This window comes from Cydia strobilella, chromosome 6, assembly GCF_947568885.1.
Source record: "Cydia strobilella chromosome 6, ilCydStro3.1, whole genome shotgun sequence".
Lineage (NCBI taxonomy): Eukaryota > Metazoa > Arthropoda > Insecta > Lepidoptera > Tortricidae > Cydia > Cydia strobilella.
This window is the reverse complement of record NC_086046.1, coordinates 13172795-13185314: the sequence shown is the minus strand read 5'-3', so window position 1 is coordinate 13185314 and position 12520 is coordinate 13172795. Positions and strand designations below refer to the sequence as shown.

Genomic DNA, 12520 nt, shown 5'->3' with positions numbered 1-12520 from the left:
ACAAAGCGGGAAAACGTTGGGATCGGCTACGAGCGTAGCGCTACGAAAATGTTGGCAGTGAATGTGTTAAAATAAAACTACTACTAATTGAGAGTTGTTGCTAGTTAGTAACGCATACATTTAATCGTGAAGTGATGTATTTTCTTCTTCACTTCTAACGCTACTCTCAGGCAGAGAAGTACTCGATTCGAAATAAAATTAAATTGCTTCCGCAAATAAACACATCATGATTGTATAGAATGTTTAACACATTTACGGAATATGTTTCCCTTATGTAATGGGCTATGTACAAATAAAGCTGATATAGTCAAAAATTATTAATGTCTAAATAATGTCAATATCGTATACTAGTGGGTATATAAACATTTTGTTATTCCTCATCATTAAAAGACATATTACATTACATCTGACCTATGGTACAACTGACCAATTTACATTAAATTGATGGGTAATACGTTAAATCAGAGAGGACCCAAGCTTTTCCAATTAGTTATAAATTTAAAACAGTTCTTGGATGGGCCGGCAGGGCTATATTTGTGTTAAGCAGTAGACTAGTTTTTTTTGTAGAATATTATCATTACATCATACAACAAAACCTTTTTATCACCCAATGGGGTGTTGTAATGACAGCATCGGAGGTTAGTCTGGACGGATTTGATGTAAAACACTTGATGAGTTTCACTTTACAGGCATCGGAGCCCGCGTAGCTTTAGTTTAGATTGTGGTTACACAAAAGCTTTAACAACCTAAAAGTACTTATATAATCAAGTAGTCGTAGTCTTTAATAATCATTTAAGGAAAGTCTAAACTAATAGTCAAACAGTTTTGTTTTAATTTAAAACTAATACGGGACTTAATCACGTACAAACGAAACGAAACGTCAGGCCATAAATAAACGTAAAGTTTGTACGCGATTAAGTCCCGTATTAGTTTTAAATTATGAGTGAAAATCGTGTTAGTTTAAATCAGTATATAGTTTTGTTTTATATAAAAAGTTAAGTAGTTTTATAGTTGCACTGGATAACTTATGTTGCCAGTTAATGCTAACTATTGTTATTGATCTATTGATAATTACAAATGGGGAAAATCTAGTTATTAAGGTTAGACGCAAATAATCCTTTAGTATATTAATACGTAATATTTTTCAAGCCTATATTCTTATTATGTGATTTTTGCATAAATATAAATATTATCAGTCACAGTACGCCCGGGCCAGCGCCGGCAGAGGTTTAAACACGTCTCATAATGTGGTTCAAGCGGAGGCAAGGACACCTAAACAGAACCGTTTTCCCCCGAAGGGTATAATACGGATATTTGTATGTATGTATGAGGAATGTTATGAAAGTGAAGGAAGCGAAAGAGGCATGTCAGGATCGTAGCAAGTGGAAATCCGTGGTCTCTGCCTACCCCTCCGGGAAATAGGCGTAATTATATGTATGTATGTATTTAGGTTCCTGCCGAAGCTTGAACCACACCTAAAGGCCTTGCCGGCTTATACATATGGTACTGAGGAAAAAACAGCCGAGCGCTAGCAACCGGGCCACATTAGTTCTTGAGTGGCGCGATAGATGGCGCTACTAGCTGATAAATTCACTTAATTAGGGCTGAGTTACAAGGGTGTTATCTCATAATGTGGTTCAAGCTTCGGCAGGAACCTAAATATCCGTTTTTAAGGTTCCGTACCCAAAGGGTAAAAACGGGACCCTATTACTAAGATTCCGCTGTCCGTCTGTCTGTCACCAGGCTGTATCTCATCAACCGAGATAGCTAGACAGTTGAAATTTTCACAGATGATGTATTTCTGTTGCCGCTATAACAACAAATACTAAAAAGTACGGAACTCTCGGTAGGCGAGTCCGACTCGCACTTGGCCGGTTTTTTACCCTTCGGGGGAAAAACGGTTCTATTTACATAGTTAAGCCTGAATCTAAAAATATTATCAAGCTGCTGTCAGATGACAGAATATTCCTAATTCTGAATATCAGTCTAGGTACTTAGGGACAAAATCATATATATAATAGGTACATAAGTACGCAAAAGCGCTACGCAGCGCAGCTTCGATGTTAGAAACGCTGTGATTAGGCGCTCGTTGCAGCGGCGCAGAACAAACTAATTAGCTCGTTAGCCCGCGCTGTCTGCAGCCCGATATGTACGTACACGACCTAACTTAATAAAAGCTTTCACTTTAACGGCCAGGCACAATGTTGACGACAGTCAACGATTAAACTAAATGCACGCTGCTGCACTCGCTTTAGCAACATTCATTATAGGTTGTGTGGAAGTGCAAAGAAAACTTATGTGAAAAACAAACGGAAATAGAATACAAAATTATGCATAACCTTTTGTCAATAACAATTAAACATCCAATTCTAATCCGAACACTTACCTAATAAAATATGAACAATTCATTGATTTATTGTTTTGTCTATTAATCCCGAAACTCTACCAGTAATAGGTACATGCAAGTATAAGATATTAATTACGCCGGGAATAAATATTATGAACCTTGGTTAGTAAATTTTATTAATGGCCCCTAAGCACCGTCGAGATTTATTATGGATCCTTTATCGTCCTAATACGGCATTGACAGGCGCATCATAACCGTATTACGACTTCCAGTATAGCACATTGATATTTTATACGAGCTACGATATTAACTCAGTTATAATATACACACACAATATATGCACACAATATTCTTATGAAGCGTAGGACTTAACTGGATAACTACCTTTTAACACATGTTGCAATACTGCTAGCAATATTCTATTAGAGAATGAATCCGTCTAAATCCTTTAAATTGAAAAAGGATTATATGAACTTTTAATGGAATTTTATGCTAGAAGGTCGAAGTGAGGAGTAAAGTATGGACACGAAAAAATCTGGTCGTGCATGATATGATAAATCTTTTAAATGAATGAGGATTTTCAAGCAGTACTTTTTTAAATGATTTGTGGATATCAAACTACATAATAAAAATACATTCATAATATGTGCTATTTTCATCCAAAAGGGTACTTATTGTCGGTTGTCAATAAGGCGCTATTTCCATATAGCTTCAATTTGAAATTACCCTTATCGACAAGCGACAATGTGGTACCTTTTGATTGAAAACGTCACACATAACGTTAAGTTGTTTGTGAGTTTCAGCATTATATATTTCACCATACCTATGTTTTTTTGAACAGCGTCTTCGGACAGTATTTACCAAATTTTCCTGTTATTTTTTTTTAACTTGATATTTCAAATTATACCCTATTATATCATCCTTTCACAATAGCTATCATTTTTCTAGTTGACTTCAGATTGAGGTAGTTCGACGAGTTTTTAATTATCGTGTATTTGCCTTTTTTACAGAAAAATGCCTCTCATATAAAAACAACTTTCAGTGCTTGGAATATAAAGTCTTCCTGACTACCTCAAGTGTAAAAGTGTTTGTTAACCTATCGAATGAGCTGATGCCTTTACTGATACTGGAAAAACGATATGTAAACATACTACATACCTATACGAGGCCTGGACGTTAGTGAGATGACGATAATTCATTGCTGGTGTCCTACTTTGTTACCTACGTATAACATGAGTTACACCTGATTATCCATCTGGTTACTTGGGCTTCATAGTCGCCTCCAACCTACCCTTATAGCGACCCCTTTCCGCACACTAAGTTTACCTTAAGTTCATATGATGAGTGGTTACACTTTCTCGTAACTACAATGTGTTCTATAATTCTAAATTACTAATATCTTGGGACGAAACCCTTCGTATAATTAGGATTGAACTTCACTTACATTAGCCATGAACAATCCCCTCGGATCACTGTTGACACTGAATACTGATATCACAATGAATGTTAGTCACAATCTACAAGAGACACCTCATTATTCTAATAACACCATAAGAAAGTTCTTGAATAGATCCTAAAGCAAATATCACTCTTCCCGTAGCTTTTTTCGCACACAACCTCCTTTTCTTACTGTCGTTCGCGCGTATACCCTCTTGTCTTACCCTCAAAAATCACAACAACCTAGAAGCGGTTATTTTACTTAAACGTGACTACGAGCGCCATCTACTCCATGACGTTGGCAGCTATTAGCCGATTCGCGATATTCGCGACAGTGTTAAAACAAGTATTTTTTTGGTAAGATGACATTGTGCGTAAAACAACTTCTGAAAATATAAATACAATTTTGGCATTGTAGCAGGAAGCGAGTGAAGATTATCAGAAAACGCTGTTCAACAAAATATAGGTACGGTGGAATATACAGGGTGGCCAACGTGGAGGTATACAACTTTTTTTGCCGCCATTTTGTTTTGGCGGTAAATAGTGACAGTTGAAATGACAGTTGTTGCATGAAAATTATTTTGTGTAGATACGGCAGTTGTAATGGAGCGTTTTACGACGGAACAACGTGTTTTAAGTATTAAAACGATTTACTCAACCCAATCATGTATTGCGGAAACTAAGAAAATTGCGGTATGTAAAATAAATTTGAACAGTATGGCATAACGCAGTTCCTCATCGTGTCAGCAAATAAAACAAAAGGGAAGTAATTAAATTATCAGCCATTTTTAAAACTGATTTGCAAAAAAAAATAGCCATTAAATCATTTGGGCAGCATACAAATATGTTGCCGGCAATAAATAAAAATCGAGCTGCAACTCTTGTTCAGCAAATAATTCACAAACGGTCAACCTAACAACCTAACACGAAGTCGCCATTTTTATGAAATAACTTAAAACATTCATATTTAATATCGCTTTATCACTCAACAAAAAATATAATTTCATACTAAGTTATTATTCACAGAATTAACTAAATCTTTAATGGATAAAAAAACACAAACCCCTTAGGTAAAATTTCTGAAACCTCTATAAAAGCATATTCACAATAAAATTGTTTGTTGCAGGTGGTTGACCGAGTGCGCAAGCGCACGGCGCGGGGGGATGCCGGTGCGCAAGGGGCTGCTGGCGCCCCAAAACACCTTCCTCGACACTATCGCCACGCGCTTCGATGGCACACGTAAGTTACCTTTGAAGAACTTGGCACTTTTTGCGAGCCGAATTTGCAGGACCACCACGGACCGGATACGCCCCGCGGTCGAACTTTAAGATGTTCCTGCTTTATACTATCGCTACATGTACCTAAGTTATAAATGTTTGCTCAAGTTCAGCATATGATACGATGGGATACTGGGCATGCAAAGGGATACTGACACTTATAGCACGCGTAACACGTGGGCAATAAACCTTAATTTTAGCAACATCTCAAAGCCATATAATGGAACTGATACCTTGTAAGATTAAGGCCTCTATAAATGGTTATAGTGGTTAATGAATTTAATGACAATTAGTATATACAAACAGCCCGATTCAAATAATGTCTTTATTTCTTTCGAATATGTTACTTTAACCCTAAGTGACCTTATATTATATGTAATATCTATACCTACATATATTTCGTTCGTCAGTTGAAAATCCCGATAAATCGTCACGTATATAACTGTTGACTCCACGATTGACGCGGCAGTCTGTGTTTGCAGAAATAGAAAATTCGTAAATGCACTAGAATTTTCAATTTTCTAAGCCCCGAGTTCAGCCACAGCTAGCGGTTGCCGGCACAATCTCGTAATGCCCCGGTGAGCAATAGCTGCGAACTGCTAGGCTTATTTACAAGGCTAACTGTCCACGTCAGAACAGGAAGACCAGTATAAGTCGACTATGATAACACTTCTTTGTGGTCAGATATACTGCAGTGTACAGAGATGAGGGTTTTGCAACAATATTCCGCTGTCAAATTAGATGTCAGAAGCTAAGTTGTTAAAATGCCAGGGTCCAAATTGCCCAATTATATAATATATACGGTTAGCACCATCTGACAAGCAATTTATAGATAACCTTAAGGAAGATTTTCACGTCTTAAACGATTTGATTACTCGTTCGTCTATGATCGAGTAATCATCACTCATATCAGCAAATAAATAAATATTATAGGACATTCTTACACAGATTGACGAAGTCCCACGGTAAGCCCAAGGAGGTTTGTGTTATGGGTACTCAGACAATGTTCAGAAACGTTCAAAAATGGATTCATTTTTGATCCTTTTTCTTTAGCTTAATTTAATGTTTGCAATTAAAAATAATTCTAATTTCATGTAATAAAATAATCTCACAATTAACGTCATCCAAATTGTATATTTTTTAAATAAAATATTCATTGATATATATGTATAAATACAATTATCATTCAAATCTATATGTTCAATATTTAACTATGGCAATTTTGTATTCAAAACTTTGACAGTTAGGGCTTTCAAAAACTCACCATTCATTCTCTCGATTCCTAACGACAATTTCACTTTGCCACTTTTTGTACTTCTTCGTAGTTTAGAAAGTAAACCAGCATTTAAAACTACAGTCCACTCTTATTTCACCACCTAAACAACACCTGAGACCAGCGAAGATTTTACAGACAACGATATATATAATATATAAATACTTCAATACATAGAAAACACCCATGACTCAGGACACACATAAATCACACAAATAAATGCCCTTACCGGGATTCGAACCCAGGACCATCGGCTTCACAGGCAAGGTCACTAGGCCAGAACGGTGACAAAACGGTTGTCAAAATCTAATCTAATCGAAAATATGTCGGTAGACCGCTTTACACATTAGGTAGTCTTCACCTTGATCTGATATTTCATTAAGGACATTCGAAAAAAAAAACAGGAAAATAAAAGTTGATAACATGGAAAAGAAGATAATGTTATAATTCTGGACGAGCTCATAGTAGATAGGTACAAACATGTTTTGCGAATTACGTAACTGGGAGTATATCGCCGCGAAGCCAATTCAATGCACATGTTATACTCCTATACTCCTTTCAATCTCCGTTCCGTAAACGTAAATAAAAATGAAGGGAAAGTGCTAGCGGAGATTCTTAGGAACGATCTCGTGGACTTTGTTTGGCCTTAGGAACAATCGTGCCAAGCGGCATCGCCTGAGACAAATACTCACTGCACTCACATAGGCAAGGAATTCAAATAAAAAAAAAAATTTTTTTAAAGGCTTATCTTGGAAACTATTAGATCTACAGAGACAATTTCGTCGTGTCGGCGCGATTCGGGAAATTAATTAGAGATTCACAAGATATGAAATAGTAAAGATATGTGACATTCCACGGCAAAAGGTACCTTATGGCGGCTGGCGCTTACGTCGCATAGCGTCGCAGATTATTGCGGCGCTATGCGACGTAAGCGCCAGCCGATATTAATTGGAGCGGCGTTAATAATAGCGTAAGTGCCAACCGCCATGAGGTACCTTTACCCGTGGGACGTCACATATCTTTAAAAAAAAAAATATACTGTTTATTTTTCACAAAGAACAAAAATTACAATTTTCTTAGCACTAATCTTATATTTTTAAGATTATATGGGCTAAGAGATATTGGGATGCAACCCCTGCGTCTTTATACATTTATGTCTATCAGCGCTTTTTAAACAACAGCCTTTTATTACTAGGTTTCTTATTTATATTATGAATTACATCTCTGGGAAAGCTGTTTAGAGCTTTTAGCACGTATGAGGACCAAATCCTATTACCATATACATTATTATTCTTAGTAGTCATGAAATTAGGTTCATTGCGTAAACTGCGAAGGTTATTTTGTCTACTATATCTATTCAGCTCTCCCAAACGATGTTTGTATTCCAGGATTACAGCCAGTTTAGCCTTATCATACACACTTAGTACCCTGCAGTAATTAAACAAGTTTTCATAATTATTTCTATATTGTTGTTTTATTTTAAGCGGAACTATAGTTTTTAATATTCTAATCTGTAGTTTATGGATTCGTAGTAAATAAGTTTTATAGGTTCGCCCATAGCTGGATATGCCATAGTTAATTATGAGCAGAGCAATATACAATAATCGGAGTATGTTATATGGCATTTTATGTTTAATTATACAAAGATTACTGAGGATAGCCCTTAGCCAGTTGCAAACATTATCGATGTGCGGACCCCAATTAAACGAGGTATACATTTTTAATCCCAAATAAGTATAGTTGTTGACAACTTCCAACGACTCACATTTACCGCTTCAGTAGGACTGCGCTGTATGCATGCAAGCATGCTCATGGGCCACGATTTTGGGTGTATCACAAATTTTAACATATGGAGAATAAATGTGCATTACTTACTTTAGTTTTGCTATGGTTTATAGACAGGCCATCATCGTGAGCCCATTTACATAGCATGTTGAACTCGCTCTGCATCTGACACTGCGCCACTCTTATATCTGTATTAGCAATTAATAAACATGTGTCATCAGCGAACTGGTATACCGAGGCTATTTGGAATATATTAATCATATCATTCAGTTCAGTTCAGTTTATTTATTGGTAAAAAATATTTTACAGGTCACAGGTACATTTGAAATACGACAGTTATATACAATTAAATATGATTGATAAAATACATTGGTCAAAGTTTTCAATTTCTTAAATAATCATTGTGCAATAGTTGTCAATACAATAATATTTTAAATAATCTCTTTCATAAAATCATCAATAGAGTAACATGCTTGGTCAAGGAGTAGACATTTAAGTTTTTTTTTTAATATTGAATCGCTTTCTGTAAATTTAATGTCATTAGGAATTTTGATGTATATTTTTGGCCCGATAACACTGAGAGACTTTCGGGCCTTCGCGAGTCGTTGAATAGGAGCGATTAGCATGGGCATTCTGCGGCTGTCTGCATTAAAATAGATTAAGAGGCCGGTGTCGATTTTAGTCGCACAAATGTAAAATTGATAGATTTCGTCGATAAAATTGTACACCTTTTGTTACCAAATTGAAATAACAAGTATTAGTTTCTATTAGCACGTCTTCTTATCTTGCCTTTTATCAGATCAATTTTTTTTAAACACACTCACTTAATTAGTAATGATTTTTTTTCTGAAGGACGTTTAGGTAAATGCGCGTAAGGCACTGATTTTGTCGCTCTTATTTGTAAATTTAGTAAAGTTTGGACTGCTAAAAATGGTAAATTTGTATTACACATATTCTGTACTTGACCTTTATCAGATTACATTTTTGTTATATGACTTAGAGTTCGAGGAAATGAAAGTTAAGCGAATTCAATTTTCTCCAGAAATTACTTCAAAACAAGTTACAATTTCTCTGAAAATCGACTTAATTTCAACGTATTTTGGATACTTGAACAATCTACAACATTTGCTGAAACTATTCTTATACATCAATTTGTATAATTTACCACTATAATTTTTTGATGAATTTTTAAAAACTGCCCCTTCTCTTCATATATTACCGGTGACGCACGCTCGCGACCTCATTATTAAAAGGCAAGATGAGAAAACGTGCTAATAGAAACCAATACTCGTTATTTAGATATTACGTAACAAAACGTGTATAATTTCAACGACTAAATCTATAAATTTAAAATTTTTGCTCCAAAATCGACTACGGCCTCTTAAGTACTCCGTCGGCCCCAAAATTGATCCCTGCGCTGTGTCGTGGTAGGATTGGAGGAGGTCACTTTGCTGTCCGGCAATGCTAACAGTGTTAAATCTGTGCTGGTTGTACTGCTTAAACCAATAACACACAACTACTACTACTACTACCTAGTAGGTATATTTTATATAAAGGTTACATTCGGGTGGTGACCGCAGCAGCGTTGCTGTTGTAGCGTTTTAGCTGCAGTGTTGACACGGGCGATATCACCATCAACCTCCTGGATCAAAATTGTGTAACACACAGCCTGATTTCTTCAAACAAAAACGTCATATTGACACTGACAGATCCGATCCATATCGTATCGAAATCAAATTTTTGACGTTTGTTAATATTTGAATCAGGCCGTCAGTGTATGGAAGCAACCCCTTTGCAGTCGCCATCGGAATGCAATGCAACCGGAGAGAGAGAATACCTCTTGCGCTTGTTGAAGATAATTAATTTAGTATGTAATACGATGCTACGAATTAAAACGAATGTGCTATATTAATTCCAGAGGGGGGAATTATTTTTTGTTTTATTGCTTTAAGTCTAATGTATGCTTTTTACTAAATCCCTAAATACCTACGTAAAAATAAGCTAATACGTGGCTAATACAATTGCATTTAAGCTTTGTTCAACTATTTATTTTAAGCGCAATAAAAAAAATTTGGTACAGTCTCAATCAATTAATATATTTTTATTAAGTATACCTAAATCATTAAACATGTTTTGTGTTATTCTAGTTCTAATGCAGGATATAAATTATTAGTCATCATTTACTTCCTTCACCTATTTGCAATGTAGGATGTTTTGTTTAGGTATCAGAAAACTTATATTTAAATATTGTATTTTTTTTATGTAGAGTTAGACCGAGGTAAGTCTGCAACGATTTTGACAGCACACTCAGTGCAAGTGTTATTTATGCGTCATAATTTTATACAAGTTTGACGTTTAAAATAACACTTGCACTGCGTGTGCTATCAAAAAAATTGCAGACTTATCTCGGTCTGACTAGATACATATTTGCGTATGCAAATTTAAATCTGTAGATAACATTCTTCAACTAGCGACACGTATTTCTTTTTTATACGAGCATTTCTTTTTTAGGGTTCCGTACACAAAGGGTCAAAACGGGACCCTATTACTAAGACACCACTGTCCGTCTGTCTGTCTGTCTGTCACCAGGCTGTATCTCATGAACCGTGATAGCTAGACAGTTTAAATGTACACAGATGATGTATTTCTGTTGCCGCTATAAAAACAAATACTTAGAACAGAATAAAATTAATATTTAAGTGGGGCTCCCATACAACAAACGTGATTTTTTTTGCCATTTTTTGCGTAATAGTACGGAACCCTTCGTGCGCGAGTCCAACTCGCACTTGACGCTTTAATTTAATTTTAGAGCTGTGTAAGTACGTGCATAAAGGATGGCTCACGCTAGACCGGGCCGGGGCCGGGCCGGAGCTTCCGGCGCTTCGCTTTCTATGGAAAGCACCATGTGATCACCGAATAGCCGTCATAGAAAATGACATGTCGGACGCCTCGGCCCGGGCACGGCCCGGTCTAGCGCGAGTCATCCTTAATCGTACGTAGGGTGTTCCCTACATATTTGGCAAACGTCGATTCTAACGATTGCTCTCTGCCGTAACTTCAGTTATCGGATAACAGTAGCTGACATTGATAAATGGATACAAGCGTCCATAGCTGAAGCGAACAGAATTGAGTTGATGTCCAGTAATCAGTAATACTGTGAAAATCTGACTAAAAGATAGAATGAAAGCATTCAAAATCTAACGCGACAGAATATAAATGGAAGCTCATTTCCTTTTTTTCCTATCAAGCGAACTTTAGTTTAAACATTGTAGGAGGTTTGCGCGCAAATACGGCTCAGCATCTCCTTTTAACAGACACTAAGGAACGAGATATTTATTATGTACTATAACATATTTGATCAAATGAATTGTTATTAGGTATAGAAAATAAAATTTACGCCATTAGACCAGTATAAGTTAGTTCCACTTTTTATATTCTTTCTTACGAACGACGAATTTTGATTAAAACACCAAGTTGCATGGCTCCTTTATGAATGAAATCATTCATAATGTGTCAATACAATTTTGCAGCTCCATGTATATAAATGTATGGTCGCTTTTGTATCTTAAGTCATACCACACTGAAAAATACGTCTACGAATATCAACGTCTCGTTTGAAATGATGATGAGTTTAAAATGATGCTAGTATGTGATGAAATCGCTAACTTACCTAACCTTAAAAATAGATCTAGGTCACAAAAACTAAGAAATATAAATATACCGAAGTATGTATTACCACCTTACAGGAATACCTATGGAAAAAGAACCTGGCAATTTCTGTTACCCGATACACTAAACTCATGATTTTAATTAAAATTTTCCCTTTTTTTTTATCAATCATATTTAATTAGGTAGCATTTATCATTAAAGTGAAAGGCACAATCTAAACTGTTGACAATTGGAATAGAAACAATAAATAAAGCCTTACAGAAAAAAAAACTACAATTAACTAAACTAAAACTACTATAAAACTAAAAATCTAAATCTAAAATGGGCCCCCGTGGCATGGTGCCGAGGATGCTGGCAGCATTTCCGCGCTGGATCGCTATGCTCAAGCGTTGGGCGAGGAAGCTGCCAGCTCTCTTATCTCCGGTCCCATCCACCAGCCGTTTCGCCAATTGCCGGTATAGGCCCTGTGCTGCGGGGTAACTATTTATTAATCTGTGCTGCGGGGCCCCATGGACCAAGAGTCTCGACTCCAAATGCAACAAAGTTGTAGTTGGTGTCGAGACTCCCGTATTTGCGCTTTTTGAGGGCCTCGGCCGCCTCCGCTGCCGCGCCGGCTTTGTGTGTAGTACCGTGGAGGTGGGACGGCGCTACACAAGTTGCGTCCCACTTAATAACACACATAAAACAAAAATAATTTAAAAAAATATAATATAATAATATAATATATATTTA

At 36.3% G+C, this 12520-nt stretch overlaps 1 protein-coding gene across 2 annotated transcripts in view; it reads left to right on the top strand.

Moving 5' to 3' along the window:
• The window catches only part of LOC134742447 (potassium voltage-gated channel subfamily H member 8), a 150618-nt gene that overhangs the window by 96681 nt on the left and 41417 nt on the right, over positions 1 to 12520 (top strand). For both annotated transcript variants that reach the window (XM_063675609.1, XM_063675607.1), the window contains exon 2: positions 4911 to 5023. In XM_063675609.1, the coding sequence (XP_063531679.1) occupies positions 4948 to 5023 (76 nt within the window). In that variant the 5' untranslated portion in view covers positions 4911 to 4947. The remainder of the gene's footprint in view (positions 1 to 4910; positions 5024 to 12520) is intronic.